The sequence below is a fragment of the Anser anser genome, assembly GCF_964211835.1.
Source record: "Anser anser genome assembly, chromosome: Z".
Taxonomy (NCBI): Eukaryota; Metazoa; Chordata; class Aves; order Anseriformes; family Anatidae; genus Anser; species Anser anser.
In genome coordinates, this window is record NC_139723.1 from 69,672,827 (window position 1) to 69,690,991 (window position 18,165).

General features: G+C 37.9%; 1 protein-coding gene across 13 annotated transcripts in view; it reads left to right on the top strand.

Annotated features, from left to right (window-relative positions):
- ARL15 (ARF like GTPase 15) overlaps positions 1-18,165 on the top strand; it is a 216,987-nt gene that overhangs the window by 11,961 nt on the left and 186,861 nt on the right. For 12 of the 13 annotated variants that reach the window (XM_083818307.1, XM_083818308.1, XM_083818313.1 and 9 more), the window contains one exon: positions 230-286. The exons of the other annotated variant lie outside the window; for it this stretch is intronic. In XM_083818307.1, coding sequence (XP_083674433.1) covers positions 233-286 — 54 coding nt within the window. In that variant the 5' untranslated portion in view covers positions 230-232. Of the gene's footprint in view, positions 1-229; positions 287-18,165 lie in introns of those variants that run through there. 13 annotated transcript variants of the gene reach the window in all.

Genomic DNA, 18,165 nt, shown 5'->3' on the forward strand with positions numbered 1-18,165 from the left:
ATGCAATAGTGTTGGCAGTTGCTGCTTTGTGAAAGGTAATAAGTGTTTGAATAATCTGATTTTTTTTATGGCATTTTTCTCAGTCTGTCTAGTACAGTCTTAGAGGAGAAACATCATGTAGTATACCATCAGATATTTCTTTCGGGGAGAGGGGAGAGATGTCAGAGAAAAAAAGATTAATTTTTAATAAATGGAATTCTTAGTAATGTCTTTATTTTAATTTCTTTAGACTATGTCTGAATGTATCCAGCTCTCATTTGCTGTTTGTAGAATTGGCATTTACACGGTAAGGCAATGTTCTAACTAAATAAATAACTTTTGTTAGTGTTAATGCCATTTTTTCTGAAAAGAAGTTACACAGTATTTTGGGATCAGGATTAAGTAATGCAGTTAGCAAAAGGGATTTGTCATATTAGTTTACATAAGCAGAATACAGCATGGTTTATCCTATCCAGCTTTATTAATACCAGGACAGAAAGTGTTCTCCACTTTAATTAAAAAGTAATAAAAAATCCAGCCAACCTCTTAAGGTAAGAAAATTTGGAATTCTCATGTGTGAGTTACTGAGAATTCACGCATAATATAACGGCTGAAGGGTTTGTATACATTTGCTTTTAAGTATCCATTATGCTTGAGTAATGTGTTGTATTAAAACATATTAGGTAAATGTACTTGTTGTTGTAAGCTTTGCCTGGAGTGACTTAATATTTTCCAAATACTGTTAAGTCTCCTGAACCTTAATTGAAAGAAACTTGAAAGAAATACGAGGTTTATTTCAAACATGAATGTCCCAAAGATGCTAAGAATTCTTTAAAATTTCACCTTCCTCCTAATTGCTGCCTGTATTAATGATGAGAACAGATAGAAATTCATTAAGTAAGCATGTTTCAAATCTTGGAGCTTTCAGAGTGGGGTTGCTCCTCCCACTGTTAGTGCTTTTCAGCAGGAAACCTGGCACACACCACTTTCCATTTTATTAGGCTCTACAGTCAAAGGGTATGTGCCTTGTGAACAGCTGTAATGAGGCCTGTGTAGCACCAGTGACCCTTACCTGGGGGACCAAATCGCAAAGCTTAAGATTTTTTTATTCCTAGAATTTAGTTCCAGTTATGGCTTCATGTCCGGATGACTGTGCTCCCCCCACCTCTGACGTTTGCCTGTGTTCGGTTTTCATAATCTAAAAGACTCTTTTCTAAATGGTAGAACGTAACAGATTTGGGTAATATGTACAAAATCCTCATGGAGGAAACTGCCACTTGCAGTTAAAAGCATGCTTTCCTGTGGTATTTAAGATCCTTAGCAAGACCTTCTTTCTCCAAATTCCTGTGTGATAAGAGAATGCTTATCTTGAAGGATCGGAGTGGGCTACGGTATGAGGTTTTAATGGCTGTGAAGTATGCAGACCATCTGCCAGCTCTTTAGAAGGCTGTATTAAGCTGTCCAAATTAATTGGAGAAGATGTCCAAGTATAATTTTGTGTGTATTGCAGAGTTGGGTATAAGCAGTTGTAATGTATAGCAGAATACACCCTCTGGTAATAACTGATTCTGTTTAGGTTTAGAATAGGTAAGTGCAGTGGGTCTGCTGCAGTTCACTGCTAAGTCGTGGTAGCTGCAGTTATAGTAGTAGTTGGATAAATGGTATTTTATTGTGAAATTTGATCAGCATAATTTTTAATTTCATCAAGTATTTTAAATTACAAAGATAGCTTTATTTAGGAAAATGCTGAGAGAAACTGATTTCCCTGACTGCTGGGACCTCAAACAAGGAGTGTGGTGAGTAGGCTTGAGAGCATCCAGAGATGCACTGCTGTGGCCACAGTATAAGAGCAAAGGCATGTCACATATAAAGTGTATGTGAAGGCTAAAACAGCTGTTTTAGGAAACTGCCAGGTGCCTGGAGTACTTGCTTGTACAGAATGCCTGTCATTGAAAGGTGAGTTTCAGATGATCTGCTTGGTGAGTGGGTTTGAACTGTTTTTGTGTCAGAGTTAAGGGAGAGACCTGCTGAAGTGAATGCTATGCGGAAATGAAGTGTGGTTGTTCCTCTCTCCACTCTTTGCCTTGTTCTTGCTCAGTCATGTAACTCAGTCTCTGGATTTGTTGCTCAGGTATGCAAGCAATCTGGCAGCTAGCAAGTATAGCGCTCTGTACAGATGGTCAAGAAGCAAAACACAAAACTCCAGTTCATATTTCCCATTTAATCAATTCATTATAACTTGTATTGTATGCTTTCTACTGCATGCTGTTTTGCAGATTTAATAGATCTTTTTTTTTAAAAAAAACAAGATTGATTATTACCCAAAAGCTAAGCAGTCTGTGAAGTGCCAGTCCTTAGCAGTGGCATGTGTTCAGTTTGTCCCGTATTTGAACACTTCCTGTTCTGCATGTCCTCGTTGTACAGCGCCATAAGTGTCTCGCAAAGACTTGTAGTCCTTTGGACTGCAGACATCTCAATTGTTAGTCTGTTATCAAGCTGCTTATCAGTAACACTCTTTGAGTGCCCATTACTTCAGCTGTACTACTGCATTAAATAGGCTTCCTGTTTTTCAGGCCTGCACAGATTATGAGAAGGAGGAAGGGTTTATATAGATATCTATAGCAAAAGAGTCTGTTTTGCCTTCAGTTGACATGATTAGGAGGATAAAGCTTTGTTCTCTCAAGCTAGAAAGAACATAGGTCCTTGCAAGAAAGATGTGACACTCATTTTGGGAGATTAAACCAGATGAGATTTAGAGGTATGCACCTAGTCCCAAGGGGGAAGTACAAAAGCAGAGGTGGTTAATATGAAAACTGCATAGATATTTGTAAGGAACTGAAGGTGAAAGATGCGTATCCTGAAATGAAAACATTATCATGTGCTTAAATGAAAACTTTTGGAATAGAAACCAACCAAAGTAAAACTCCATATCTTCTGTGTGCCTTACACAGCTAGTACCTTCTGGCAGAAATTCCAGCCTTTTCAGACTTCTTGTTTCTGCTTCTTCCACTGTGCTACTGGCTGAGACAGATATGTCAGTGGCAGCGTGGGAACAGGTAGATAAGTTACTTCTTGACTCTGTGGTTGTGGAGATTGTACGCGTATGACAGCTTGTAGCAAAGCTTGACAGAAATTTGTGTCATCATTGTTAATGTCTTTTCTGCTTCTATTTTATTTTTCTTAAGCAGGTGAAAATAGTATTGAAATAACTGTGGAGACCTCAACCTACATAAACTTAAGAGGGAAAATACATTGAATTTTGTTGTCTTTCTTGTAAGATAGTTTTTATGATGGTATGTTTGCTACCTTTATAGCTACCTAGGTCTCCACATGAGAAAGTGTGGAAACATGATTGTATGCCTATACATGAGCTCCAGAAGGTTCTCTGATATGCTTTACTGGGCTTTGAGGCTTTGTTCCCCTAAACTGTTTGTATATAATAGTAATCTCTTTTGAACATGGGTTATAGGATATTCTTCTCCCCTCTTACCCAGGTGACCTCAGGAATAAACAAAAAGACTACTAACATTCCTATTGCTTGTTGTTCTGGATGACAGAACAAGGAAAGAAACCTCTGCAGGGATGAGAACCATGCAGAAAAAAACTAAGGAAGCTTCATGGAAGTGTGATTCTTGGCTGATATGCATTAGGAATAAAGAGTGTAGAAAATAACATTTTATGTTCTTGGAAAATCAGAGTGTAAGAGTTTTCCCTGACTGCAGAATATGGCATCAGCAGATAAACAATTAGAAAACACTCACTTAAAACCAAAACAATATGGATAACAACAAGGCCTCTGTAGAGCTTTCTGGATCTCAGATGCTGGGTATGGCAAAACCAGTGCACTTTAGCAGCATTGCATCAATACTGGCAACTTCCTGAAAATGGTGAGCCATGGATATTTTGGTATTAGTAGACTCTTGACTTGAATTTGCGCAGTGAGATGTGGAAATAAATGATGCATTTATAAAGCTGTGCTTACTATAGTTTATGTATGGTAAGTGTAGTAAATGATTCCAATGTTGTGCTTTTTGTTCTCTAGTTTACTTTGGATTAATTTACATTTGTCTTTGTTTATAATGATAAATTCATGTCCTGAAAACGGTTTGACTAGAAACAGCTGGTATGTTAAAGAATTTTTCTGATGTTAAGACAAAACAGAATTAACATTTATTCATGAAGTGGTGGAGGGGAAGCTCTTAAGAGAAGCCAACTGTGGTGGTAACTAAAGGCAGTGGTGGAGTAGGAGGTAATCATGGGAGTATGTTTGGAACGGTTCATGAGCCAGCCTGTGACTTACAGTATAGAAGGCTTCCTCTGAGACTCCTTCCCTCCCTGATGAGGTTTCCCATTGAAAATGCAAAGTTAAAGTAATAACAGAGCTTATATAGCATATCCTGTCTACTCCTCCCTTTCCCATGTTGCGTCCTTGACATGAGCAGCAAAACAAAGGCACAAAAAGGGAGCAGGAAAAAATCCTTTTATGTTCTACCCTTTGGGAAATGCAGACAATTCCATTCACGTTCACTATTGATATTCTATGGGTAGACTGCTGGAAGGGAAAGGTATAAATATTTTCAACTTCCAGCCTTAAATAAAAGGTATTTACTATGACCAGAGTATTTATTGGCAGTGATTTGTGTTTGATGAGATGGTGTTGTGTTTGAGAGTATGTCCAGTTTGTTGTTGCAAATGTATAGTCAAGCTGCTTTAATCATGTTTGTTTATCTTCTGATAATTTTTTTCTTTGCTACCAATATAAATAGTATAAAGGGAGAATGATACGATGCATGTGTTATTCTGTACGTGTAAATGTTAGCTATATTAAGGATTTTTATTTTTTTGATAAAAGCTGTTAGACTTTTCCTTCTACTTTTCTCAAGTGAAGACAGAATTTTGACCTTTTTTTTTTTTTTTTTTAAATCAGATGGGGAAAGCTCAGACAGGTTGAATGGGAAATTACCCATGCTGGGCCAGGGGTGAGGATAAGAACACAGTTCTCTCTCCTTCCCCTATGCAGAGTTCATTTGTTAAATTAAATTTATTTGAATTGCTGAGTAGCTGCTCCTTGAGACCAGAGCTCATGTTATCTGTTCAAAGAGCTCAGCAGCTTGGTCCAACCAATGCTCGTGTGACAGCATTGCTTCCCTGAGATATTAACTGACACAGTCTGTATTTACAGCACTTTGACAACCTCTGACAACTAGTAATTGATTTGATTGGGAAATGCATGGTTTACCAAATTAGCCTGTTAATTTTTGTTGGAATTAGATGTCTGTTTGACAAACTTGCAGACTGGAATGGAGTTTTGTTCTGAACTAGAGAAATGATGAACTCAGATTGAACAGTAAGGGTCCATAAAAAGCAGACCATCTAGATGAAACCGTCTCCTTGCTTTAGGAAAAAAAAACAGATGTAGCACAGACAATTAACTTGAAGGAGGACTAGAAAAAAAGCCTAGATCCTTATTACAAGAGTCTCATATCTTTGCTATTGAGTCAAGTTGCCATTCAGTTTGTATGTATCAAAGCTATGTGGTTAGTTATCCTGTACATAAACACTGTTTTGCCTTCCTTTTGGAAATCAGGATTCCTGATCTGCAATGTTGCGCTCTTTCCAGAAAACAGTTGTGTAATATACTGGCAAAATGTCATGTTTTGCCTTCAGTAGCTGGTCCACATGGAATATAAACTATTCCTTTAGGCTCAAGTGGTTCAGGGATTTATTGTGTGAGCATGGAAATTTCCTGATGACTTCTGCTGAGCATCCCTTTATGGTGCAGTATGGTGTAGAATAGTGTTCTTAATTACAAAAATGAAAAATAACTATTTGAAATGATTAATAGATTTAAAGTAGAAATTGCAAATACATAGCAAAGTACACGTATTCAATATCCTGACAGACTCTTATTATCAATATCACATGCTTGAAATTCGAGTTTCCCTATGACTGTGGACTTGGAAAGACAGTAGTGGGGCATGTTGAATTACTAAGTGGCAAGTGTACAAATCCAGAAGTTAGCTGTGTCCTTTGGATTATTAAGGGGATATAAAGACAAGAAATGGCTTTTCAGTGAAAGTGAAGCTTTCCTTTCATGTTCTGTAATCTAAAAATAGGGATTGTGCATAGCCATGATTTTTGCAACAAAGCAGATTAATTTTCAGGGTGTCTGGAGTCTGTCTGTCTGGGCAGTTTGAAATTGTGGCAAAAGATTGCCTTATGAATATGCTAAAAATTGCATGCACTGATCTGTGTTTGCAGTCACATCCTCTACTTTGTACAGTTGCATAAATAAGAATCAAACAGGTGATTTGTAAATGGAAATGGTATTAGCAATATATATTATTCTTAGTAATAGCATACAGCTGTTGTTACTCTCAGTATTATTTTCTTGAAAGTGATGTAGATTGTTTCTGGTTTGTCTGCAATTTGCCTTTACTAGCAGCTGGACATCTACGCTGTATTAGAAATTACATTTCTTTTTGCAGGATAATTATCTTTTTCACAAGATGACATGTTACAGCAGAAGGGGGATCAGTCTGTTCATCGGGTCTTAGACTTGTTTCATTAGTGTTAGGTCAAAAGCTTGTCTGCTTTTCTTAGACTGGTAGAATATTGCTTTTGCCTATGAACACGCTTGCACTGTAGCCTGAGGGTATTACAGATATAACAGTGTTACTATTATGATTGCTATTGTAAATAGTTCGAGTCTGTTTTCTAAAGACATCCTCCATTTGTTTAAGAATAGGTATATTATAAGGGAAGAGGTCATACAAGCAGGTAGCAGATCAAATAAATTCAAGGAAATGCATCAAATGCCACAAAACTTGATCTGTTATGAGTTAGCTTTATGAGGGTGAAGGACCTTTATAATTCTCTCCATGACTATGTGTCTGTCTTTGTTTTTATGTTTCTCCGCACTGTAAAGTTGAAAATTTTTGCTCAGGTATTGAAGTTAAAGTGGCTTGCTGAATTCCACGCTGCTACAGCTTCTGTATAATTATAGGCTAGTGTTTTCAACATGCTTTGAGATTCTTTATTGATCTGCATAAAACTGTAGATGTTGGGAAAAGTTGTTCTATAGCATCCTGTACATCCTTTTATATAAATAGCCCTTTTTAGATCATTTTTATTTTATTGCAATGTTTGTATTTGTATCACTTTGATTATATTCCACACAAATCTTGAAACTATTTATATTCTGTAATATGTAGGCCTTTAAAGAATGCCACTTCATTTTTATTAGCAAGGATTTCTATAGCACAAAACTGAACTACATTTTAATGGTCTTATATGGCTAGGTCTTATGTTATCAAAGAGGAGAAATAACTGTAGTGTTTAAAAGATACTGTAACTTAGCACAATGGTACATTGGTATTAATGTGTATAAATTCACATATTTCTAAAGGTAGCTTTCAAGTAACTACATACATTAGTATCTTAAAAGCCATTCTGGGACAATATCTTTTAGGGATCATTACGATGTGAGAAATGTCTCAGATGCCTTGCATCCTGGAAAGTAGAGGTTACTTATAGTGTGTTGTAACTAAGATTTTAAAATTCTATTTCTTGTATTGTTGCAGCTGCCTGTGTGAGTGTTGGCAAATCTCTTGTACCTCTCTTTGCAGCAGTATTTATTCCAAGGCTTCCCAAACTTGCAACTTCCATTTCTTAGCTAGATTTAATACTGTCAGTTAAAGCTGCTGGCCCACTTTGTTTCATTCAATCCTTTTAATGTCCTCTTTCAGAGCACACAAAAACTAATTCAAATCATCACAACTTACCATGTAATTATTTTACTAAATGTTGTATTTCAGGTCAAAACATGACCTACCCTTTTCTTGTTACCTTATCTCTCTGAGGAGCAGTACTCCTGTCTGCTTTCAGTATTGTGGCTTCTTGTTGAAGGCAAGCTTGTAGTTCAGTGCTTGGGTCTTCCTAAGTCTAAGCTATGTGAAATATATCTGCATGTCCTTTTTGCGATAACTAGACATGGCAGAAGAGAGGTGCTTCACAGAACTGATTTCATTTGCAGCTGTTTCAGCTAGCACAGGGAGACAGCTGAAGGACAATATGGCCATTGGTCATGGCCAGCACAGGTTCATGAGGGGAAGGTCCTGCTTAACGAATTTAATTTCCTTTTATGACAAGGTTACCCACCTAATTTACTAAGGGAAGCCAGCTGATCTAATCTTTTTGGATTCCCCAAGCTTTCAATACAGTTTCTCACAGTATCCTTCTGAACAGAATGTCCATCACACAGCTTGACAAATACATAATGCAATGGTTGAACAATTGGCTGACAGGTTGGCTTCAAAGGGTTGTAGTAAATGGGGTTACATCAGGCTGGTGGCCAGTCACTAATGGAGTTCCATAGGTCTCCATTGTAGGGCCAGTTCTCTTCAATGTTTTCATAAATGACTTGGATGTAGGACTAGAAGGTGTTTTGAGAAAGTTTGCAGGTGACACTAAATTGGGAGGAGCTGTTAAATCCCTTGGGAGTAGAGAGGCCTTGCAGAGAGATCTTGACGAATTAGGGAGCTGGGCAATTCCCAGTAATAAGAAATTTAACAAGAGCAAGTGATGGATTCTGCATCTGGAACAGGGCAACCCTGGATATTTGTACAGAATGGAGGAACCCTGCGGAAATGGATCTGGGGGTTTTGGTTGATAGCAAGCTGAACATGAGCCAGCAGTGTGCCCTAGCAGCCAGGAGGGCCAACAGTACCCTGGGATGCATCAAGCACGGCATTGCTAGTCGGTCAAGGGAAGTGATTGTCCTGCTCTGCTCTGCGCTGGTGTGGCCTCACCTCGAGTACTGTGTGCAGTTCTGGGCACCACAGTACAAAAAGGACATTAAACTGTTGGAGAGTGTACAGAGGAGGGCGACGAAGATGGTGAAAGGTCTAGAGCAGAAGCTGTCTGAGGAGCAGCTGAGGTCCCTTGGTTTGTTCAGCCCAGAGCAGAGCAGGCCGAGGGGAGGCCTCATGGCGGCCTGCAGCTCCCTCACGAGGGGAGCGGAGGGGCAGGCGCTGAGCTCTGCTCTCTGGGGACAGCGACAGGACCCGAGGGAACGGCATGGAGCTGGGACAGGGGAGGGTCAGGCTGGGGGTTAGGGAAAGGTTCTGCACCCAGAGGGTAGTTGGGCACTGGGGCAGGCTCCCCAAGGCAGTGGTCACAGCAACAAGCTGTTGGAGTTCAAGATGCTGTTTTGGACACAGCTGGTTTGATTTTTGGGTGGTCCTATGTGGAGCCAGGAGTTGGACTTGATGATCCTTGCGGGTCCCTTCCATTGCAAGTTATTCTGTTGTTCTGTGATTCTATACACTCTTGCTCTAGCCACTGTGTGGCAGCATGTCTGTTCCCTCATTTGGAAAATTTCCATATGACTCCTGGCACCTCTTCAAAACTCTTCAACATCAACCAATTAGCGTGGTTCTGCATGTTAAATTTTTCTTCAGTTCAGCCATTTTTGGAATTGCCTTAATGTAAACTGCTACTCTTTATCACTGTTTTTTTGTCACTTTCTTTTTTTTATTTCCTGCTACAAAAAGGACAGGGATCTCCTGGAAAGAATCCAGCAGAGGGCCACAAAGATGATATGGGGCCTGGAGCATCCTCTCTATGAGGAAAGGCTGAGAGGTCTGGGTCTGTTCAGCCTTGAGAAAAGAAGACTGAGAGGGGATCTTATCGATGTTTACAAATGTCTTAAGTGTGGGAGACAGAGGGATTTGGCCAACCTCTTCTCAGTGGTTTGTCGGCACAGGACAAGGGGCAATGGCCACAAAGTAGAGCACGGGAAGTTCCGCACCAACATGTGAAAGAACTTCTTCTCAGGGAGGGTGATGGAGCACTGGGACAGGCTGCCCAGGGAGGTTGTGGAGTCTCCTTCTCTGGAGATATTCAAGGCCTGTCTGGATGCCTACCTGGGCAGCCTGCTCTAGGGAACCTGCTTTGGCAGGGGGGTTAGACCCGATGATCTCTTGAGGTCCCTTCCAACTCCTACAATTCTGTCATTCTGTGATTTCAGGATTCATTATTTATTATAAAATATAACTTATTCATTATTTTACCTATTTTCTGTGCTCCCTTAACTGTCAGATATGGTTTCCTCACCTCTCTGATGTCATTCTGCTTCATCCTGGCCATCTTAGTCACTTATGTCATGACAAAAATAATACTTTTTATTCTCCTCAGTTCACTTTCCTTTTACCTTGTACTTGTTTCTTACTGTTGCTTTGTTCATTTCCTCCAGTTTTAGCACAGAGTATTTTAACTTCTGTAGTTGTTTGTTGGGGTGGGTGTGGTAGTGGAAAAGTGCATGTGCACAGATAAAATGTTTTGAGGTAAGTTGTATGCTAGAATCTCTTTCTCTCAAATTCCCTTAGTAACTACTTTTTAAAGTACTGTTCACGCTGTAGTGACTTTTTATGTCAGCAAACATACGCTTCAGCTTACAAGTGATGATTTGCTGTTCCCTGGTAACCTGGCTGTTGTAGACTTGAATTCTTTCTCATTTTGTCCTACTGTGAATTTTTGTGAAGTATGTTAGTCTTGTAGCTTAAAAGTGTAGAAGGTTGGTAGCATATCACCACTGTTGGTAGTTTAGGATAGTTTGCCTTTATGGAACTCAGTTGTTCAGAGCATGGATCTTTCCCAGAATCCAGGGTGGATTGCTGGCAGAATTTTTGCCTTTTTTTTTTCCTTCCTTTTTTATCCATTCCTACCCCAGTAACTACTGCTTAAGAAGCCTAGAACTTTTTCGATTATGGACAAAAGTCAGTCTTTATAACTGCATGCATTTTCCAAATGTGGGAGGTTTTGTTTTTTAGCCAGGCCTGTGTTTTGTTAGAGTTCTCTTGATGATCTGCTTACTTCATTTTGTTGTCATCTTGGGTTATATGGAAGATACGCCAGTGCATTTGTCTGGATTATATAATCTTAAATAACCTCCATGGCATATGGTTGTACCTAGAGGCCTGACAGAAGGTGATAGTTCGATTCCTAGCGTAGTCTCTGCTATGACAATCAGACTACGTGCAGAAGGGGAATGTGTCAAACACAGCAGTGTTGTGGGAATCATTAAAGTTCTTTGCCATGTTCACTTCTTGTCTGTATGTGGGAAAACAAGATGGGATTTGTTGTGAAGGTGAATCAACAGAGACAGACGATCATGGAACAATGAAAGGAGAGTGGAATGAGAATATATAGAGTAAAAGTTGGCAAAACCTTTTGATAATTGATATCAAGATTTGTGTTTTAGATGTTTTGCCTTGCTGTTGTATCACAATTTTTTTTTTCTTGGTTATTTTCTCAAATTTATTGGCTATGGAAGACAACAGATATAGTAAGAAAGAGGGTCCTAGGTGCAGGTTGGATCAGTGCTTTTTGTAAGATGCTAGATGGAGGTGAGTCTTGGTTTCAAAAGTTCTTAAAGTGCTTTTTTACTCTAACATCTCTGAAGTTTGAACAGGAAGGTAACTCTGAAAGGAACCAAATGGGAAAATCCACATCTCTACACACCAGATCAAAAAGCAGAGCCTACGGTAGGATGAGAATCCTAAATTTCTGGCAGTGGCTGTTACAGGCTAGAATACTGTGAAGGTCATGAAAGGGAGTTCTAAACTAAACACCTCAAGAAAAAGAAAGTTAAAATGTGTCCCCAAAAGAAAAAGTTGCTCTGGACTGAGCTATGCTGAGGTAGTGGAAATGTGAAGCTCTGAGACTATCGGATAATGAGCAAGAAAACCACAATAAAAAAACTGAGGTTTTAGGTGTGTGCTCTACTGAAGCTGTAATGTAATGTGAATTAATTTTATATAAGCTTCTACCCACTAATAATAATCTAGTGGATGGTAAATCAGCTTCAGGTAGAGAAAAGGAGTAAAGCCCCTAGTAAGTATGAAAACTGAATGTATTTGGAAATGTCTTTGAATCTATTCGTCATAATGCTTGTATTATTCTGTCTGCTTAAGTTCCTGAATCTTGCAGCTAGTGGCTTAGTTTTCAAACTTTGTATCAGATGCAAGCTAATTTTTTTTTTAGCAGGGTAAACTGAGGTGTAAGACATACACACAGACACACAACTAACATTCCCTAGCAAGTTCTAGACAAGTAATCTAGTAGTTCTGAATCACGATGCCTTGCGTTGTGACCTGCTACATGCTCTCAACTCATTGACGTGTGCGTTTTAGTTATGACATTTAATTAGCCTTCTGCTATCTTTACTGTTGAAATTCTCTTTTCAAATTCTGTACTCCAGTGCAGGAAACTGTTCCCCAAAAAGGGAAGATGTCAGCAATTTGCTCTATTTCTTGAATAACATTGCAAAGAATGCTGTTTGTTTTCATGTTGTGACTATGTCACTTTTCTGACCTTCAAGCTTTCCTTTCAAGGGTTCTTTAGGTAAAGGCAGGTATGCCAAGTGAGCTGACACCTGTCCTCTCTTACCACACAGTTGTAACCATGGGATTCTGTATTTTTAATCTCCCATTCTCTCTGTGCTAGAATATTTTTGATAAAAACCACTTTGGTTATATTTCAGTTTGTGTATTGCCTACTTACTGTAACAACTACTGCTGAGAGGGTCTTCTGCTCTGAATAAGGAAAAAGAATTCAGTGCAGAACTGAAAAGGGAGAGTGCATAGCAAATGCTGTGCCAAAACTTGTATTTATGTATGAAAGTTGTATGTATGTTTTTTAGTTTTGTATACTCAGTATGTTGAACTACTACAGGCCTTTGTGTTGCTGTGTAGGCACCGGACACTGTAGTCCATAGCTCTTAAATGGACTTCAGTTACTTTTTGATGGTTAAATCATTGTTTTGAACTGAAAACAGATTAGTTATTTGAAGAATTATCCTTTGATTCTTGGTGGAGCTTTTCAAAAATTGGAGCTTTTCAAAAATTATTTGGGATACAAAAAAGAAGCATGTCTGTTAGAGGGCTTTTCAGGGACTGCTTAGGGTTTGTCCGTGTTTAAATACTACCTTTTTAAAGAAGGCATTAATTGAGAAAAGTGCTTTATCGACAGATGAATCAATGGATTAATGTGTTGCTTATGCAAGATTTCATGGCTCAGATTGGTAAGGTGTAAGAAGCCTCAGAAACATTCTGCCTTTCTGCACAAATGATTGTGGTTTTCATGTTCACATGACAGAATCATAGCAAATAGGGCTGAAAGGAGTGGGAGTCATCTAATGCATCCCTGGCTCAGAAGACGCAGGATGGGCTATGGCCAAACCAGCTCTGACCAGACTGGTTCTCAGAAAAAGCCTTAGCAGATTCCATAATCTTCTCCTTTAATCTCTTCCCTAGCTCAACTAGCCTTACTCTTCTACATGCTGTTTTTCTAAGATGTAGCCTAAATCTCCTGTTAATCTCTCTTGCTGCAGTTTAAGCTCTTCTTTGTTGCAAACAAGGACAAAAGTCTGTTCCTTTGTTGTTTGAAAGTAATCACATACTTTTTCAGCTTTCTGAAAAGTTAACAGATTGGTCATGCTGTACAGAATCCCAAAGTTACAAATAGAGTGAGGAGTTATGTCTTGTGGCAGTTTACAATTGAAAGATGCAGCCATGTAGCTCCCATTTCTTCTTTTGCTTTATTTGCGTCACTAAAACAGGGATCAGAGGCAGCTTATTAATTTCATGCTGAACATACTGAATTACTTGCTGAGGATCATTTACTGGGTATGCATTCTGCAGTCAAGGACACCTGGAAAAGACTCTTAGAAGATGAGTTAACCAAGCTTTTGCTTGGTTAAGCTCTATCTTATTGAAAAATAGAAACAACGTAGGTATACCATTATGTTCCTAAAGCAGCAGGAGAAACTATGAAACAGATGCAATGTTTTTTTTTTTCTTTTATCTTACCAGTTATGACTCAGCAACTCTTTCTTGGAAGATGCAATTTTTTCATGACAGGATTCTCTCCCCTGAAGATTAGTGTGCTTTGAACAAAAGAGGATTGTACAGGTTTCCATCATATGGTCTTTGGTTGACAATGAGCCTGAATTGCCAAGAAATCCACAGACTGTGAGAGATCTGAGACTTTAACTTTTTGTATTACTTTTAGAACAGCTAACTCCAGTGCAGCTGTTAGCTGTCTTCTTTTGTGCCACTGTACAACCCCAATATACAGATTTCCAGGTTTTAATGTGATTTTTATGGAATATGATGCTGTTTCTGTATATAGGTTTTTAAAAAAAAGGTAAATTTAAACAAATTGTAACTTGATTCATGTTTTGTTTGCATGCCACTGAAGGACAGCAGCTGTTAGCTCTAGGACTCTTGTCAGTTGATTGAGGACAACCTAGCTAGCTGGAAAGGTAGTCTAGTAGAAGTATTTCTTACTTGGTTGAGCTTTTAGGAAGAGGCAAGAACTGCGGGGTTTTCAGTGAAAGTATGCTTTGTTACTTCTTTTAGAGAAGTTAATTCACTTTCTGTGCAGAAGCATTAATACAGTTATGGTGATTAGACTGTAATACTAAATAATTGGTGTTTGTTCAAGTGTTTGCTGCTTCATATAAAATAAATACTTATTCACCTTGCTGTATTCAAGGGAGTAAACAAAGTACAGATTTCAAACCAATTAAGGTGGCTGCTTTTCTACTTACTGTTATTTGCAAGGTTCTGTTTAGACTAATCTGCAAGCTAAGAAGTTTCTCTTCTGTCTCAGTTGTTTGCTTTGGAGTTTATCCAAAATGCACTTGCTGAAGTAGTTTCTCATAGCTTTCAGAAATCTACGTTCTAGTTGAAAAAAAAATATATTAATTTGTTTATATTAATCTAGGTACGTCATTTGTAATAGAATTCTGTGCTCTGTCAATCTAGGTTCATGTAATAAGTGATGAATAATGTCTATTTTAAATTTTCACAGATGCCTTCAGTAACCATGGAATGTACAGTCAGAAACAGACACTGCTGTCAGAACACCAAAAAATACTGAGAAAACATATATTTCCAAGACACGGATTTTTCTTAAAGAACAAGAAGCTGCATAGTTCAAAGGACACGCTGAGTTAGATCATCCTCGGAACTCTGAATTATGCTCAGCTTCAGCTTTCAGTACATCTGTGTTCTAATAAGCTCTAATAAAGTTGAGGGGTGGCAGTCAAAAAGTGTGTTAGATAGACCAGCTAATAAAATGGATGTTGTAACACCTGTTGAACAGATAGCTCTGGGATACTTACAAGTTCATCATATTTTAAGTGATCTTATTGAAAAATAAGAAGTTGATGTCACACACAGGTTCTGATGGTGCTAGTAAAACTTTCAGCCATACATCACGGGTATATGCAAATGTAAAAGGTTTTCTACTGGAAGATCAAGCATTAATATTTAGGGGTCATTTCTTGTTGTCTTTCATAACTGAATGTTGGCATAATGTTAATTTACAAAATTATTAGCAGTTTTCTAGGTTTCTCTTTAAGTAAGACTGTTAAACTACAAGTTACCATCTGTGTTTAAATTAGTAGTTCAATAATCTATTTGAAGTTTAAATAGTAATTTTTTTGGAGGGCAGTTTCTTAATGTCTCACTGATTTTTGAATTGCCCCTGTGAGCTGAAGAGAATCAGATACTAATACTCATCAGAGAATATGATTTTCAGTGCTTTCCATTATAATGGAAAATCTGACTGAACCATCTGGATTTGAGCTGGATAGCTGTGTTTAGGAGACAAGAGATTGTGCAGCTGGATTTAGAATCTCCTGAAGTGGAAATGCCTATGTACAGCCTCTGAACAGCAGTTCCAAAATATTTTATGTGGTGGAATTAATGTCTGATTGCTGTATTTTTGCAGAGAAGTTAATGTTAATTCCCTTGTTTAAAAAAAAATAAAAATCCCAAATAAACAAGCAGAAGTGGAATGAAGTTCAGAGCAAAGAGAAACAGCAGCAATATGTTCACAAAGGGGAAGAAAATAATTCTTTTTTTTGCCTGCATCATGGAATTGTAGAATGTTCAGAACAGGGTAAAACCAAACTCAGAAAACTGAAAACCACATCAATGAACGCTAATTTCCAAATAATAAATTTGTTGGCATCTTTTTTGAACAGGTTTAGTAAATAACTTTTTTGGGGGTAGGAGGTTGTGGCTTCCTATACAGTAGAATTAAAATAGAGATTGATTGTATTGCTATGGATTCAGCTGTCTTTTATATTTAATTTTGAATGGCATCTTTATTTAAAATTAATACAGAGTATACAAGAGTCAGCTTCTTTTGTGTGGTGCCAGGTGAGAGGATTATGCAATCTGAGCAGATTGCTATATGAAGTTTTAGGCAGAACTACATCAGTAAATGTGGAAAAAAGTTAAATTTTTAGAACTCAGTGTCATAGAAAAGCTTTTTCATAAAGCCTGAAAGCAGAATGCAAATTTCAGAATGGTAGTTAAATAAAATGAAATACATTTTACAGTGATTATGCCATTGAAGTAATTTAAGAAAAAAAAACATTCTGTGTGCGCTGAGGAGTTAACTGTTTTGATTGTGTGCTCTTCAGATGGTTGGTTTTTTTTTTTCATTTTTATGAGTTGATATTTTTTTTCTTTAATTCCTTTTGCCCTGCCAGATAAGGCTTGTTCTGGTCTTATATATATAGTATATAATATATACTTATATAATAATATATATCTTATATAGTATGTAAGTTGTACTTCAAGTCATATTTATTGTGGTGAAATACAGGATTATTCTAGTGTCTGACCTTGTACTTGGTCGGCCAACGGTACTGATTAATGAAATTAAAAGCAGTAATATATGAGACTATAAAGATACCATGCTAGTAGGTAAATACAGTCTCTGTATGTGGTGAGTATCTGTGCCTGTAGTACCTGCCTTCTGTGCAATAAAAGTGCTTTAGGACTTTTAGGACCTGGCTTCTTAGGCAGGGTTTTCAGAATGTAATACGAAACAAAACTGGTTAGCTTTAATAGTTTGTCCTCAGGTTTCAGAAAATAGGAGTAAATCTGTACTGTTCCTTTGCTGACTAATTTATTTAATTGCTGGCCATTGTCTCTTGTGCTCACTTAGTGTGGATGAGGGGTTTCCACTGGTTCTTCTATCTCCTGCTCTGCTTTGCATGAACTGTGGCTGTTTCATTTTTGACAGCAACCCAACTGCCCTTGCATGCAGAAGGATGCAGATAAAGGGGAAAGCATGCAGTCTCATTAAAGAATAACTTGAGTTATTAGCTTGCTTCAAGCTCTAAAATACCTAATACCTAGTTTAGGGACACCACACACGTGTATGCTGGGACATCCTTGTAAGGCAGTGCGAGAAGGTGTACTTTCCTTGCAACGCTGGTTTGATGATTATGAGCACATCAATGTAAGCCATAACTTCTTGAAGCAGCCTGACCCCTTTTGCCAGTGTGTATAGGTGTCCAAAGTGCAACTAAAGTTCAATTATATGGCAATGCACTGCTGCTATGATTAAGCCAGAAAAGAGCACGGTTGTCTCTGTTGCCCAGTCCTATCTCCTTCAGAAGTTGAGTCGTAGAAACACACAGAAAGCCCTAAAAAGCACTTTTGCAGAGCTGTTGCTTGATGAACATAGCCTTCTCTGGCAAAGCTTGTTTTTGGCTTAGTCAAAATATTTTGATGAAGTTATGTAGAACTCTAAACAATAACATGGCTATTTTTTTCTATAGTTCAACATCCCTTTTATATTTCTTTGTTTAAAGCTTGAAACCAACCACTTCATGAGGAAATGATAAGGATGGCTTTATTTTTGCCGTGGAAATCCAGGTTGAAGGTTCTGATTTGCTGTACAGTGTGAATTGGAGGATATAAGTACTGGGGCCCTCCCTCTTTCAGCAGAATCCTTTTTAAAGCTTTACACAAAGGGGTCTACAGAACATGAACTAAACTTTTTTTCCTAAATGGCTAAACAGGATGTAGATATAAATAATAATTCAATACAAACTTATTTTGCTGGAGTTTTCTCACACACAACTTCTTGTATGTTGAGAAATGTAGTTTCCTTTTAGAAATAGTTCTTTCATTAGTTTCCGGACAGTGCTTAAGATAAATTCATAAAATTAATAAAATAAAGAAAAATTAAAATAATGTTCCAAGGTGGTATAATTTCTCTATGTCAGCAGTAGCATTTCAAGTTTTTAATAACAGTGAAGTACATGCTATGTTACATAAAATTAGATTTTCACCTTTGCCTTATGTAGTTTTT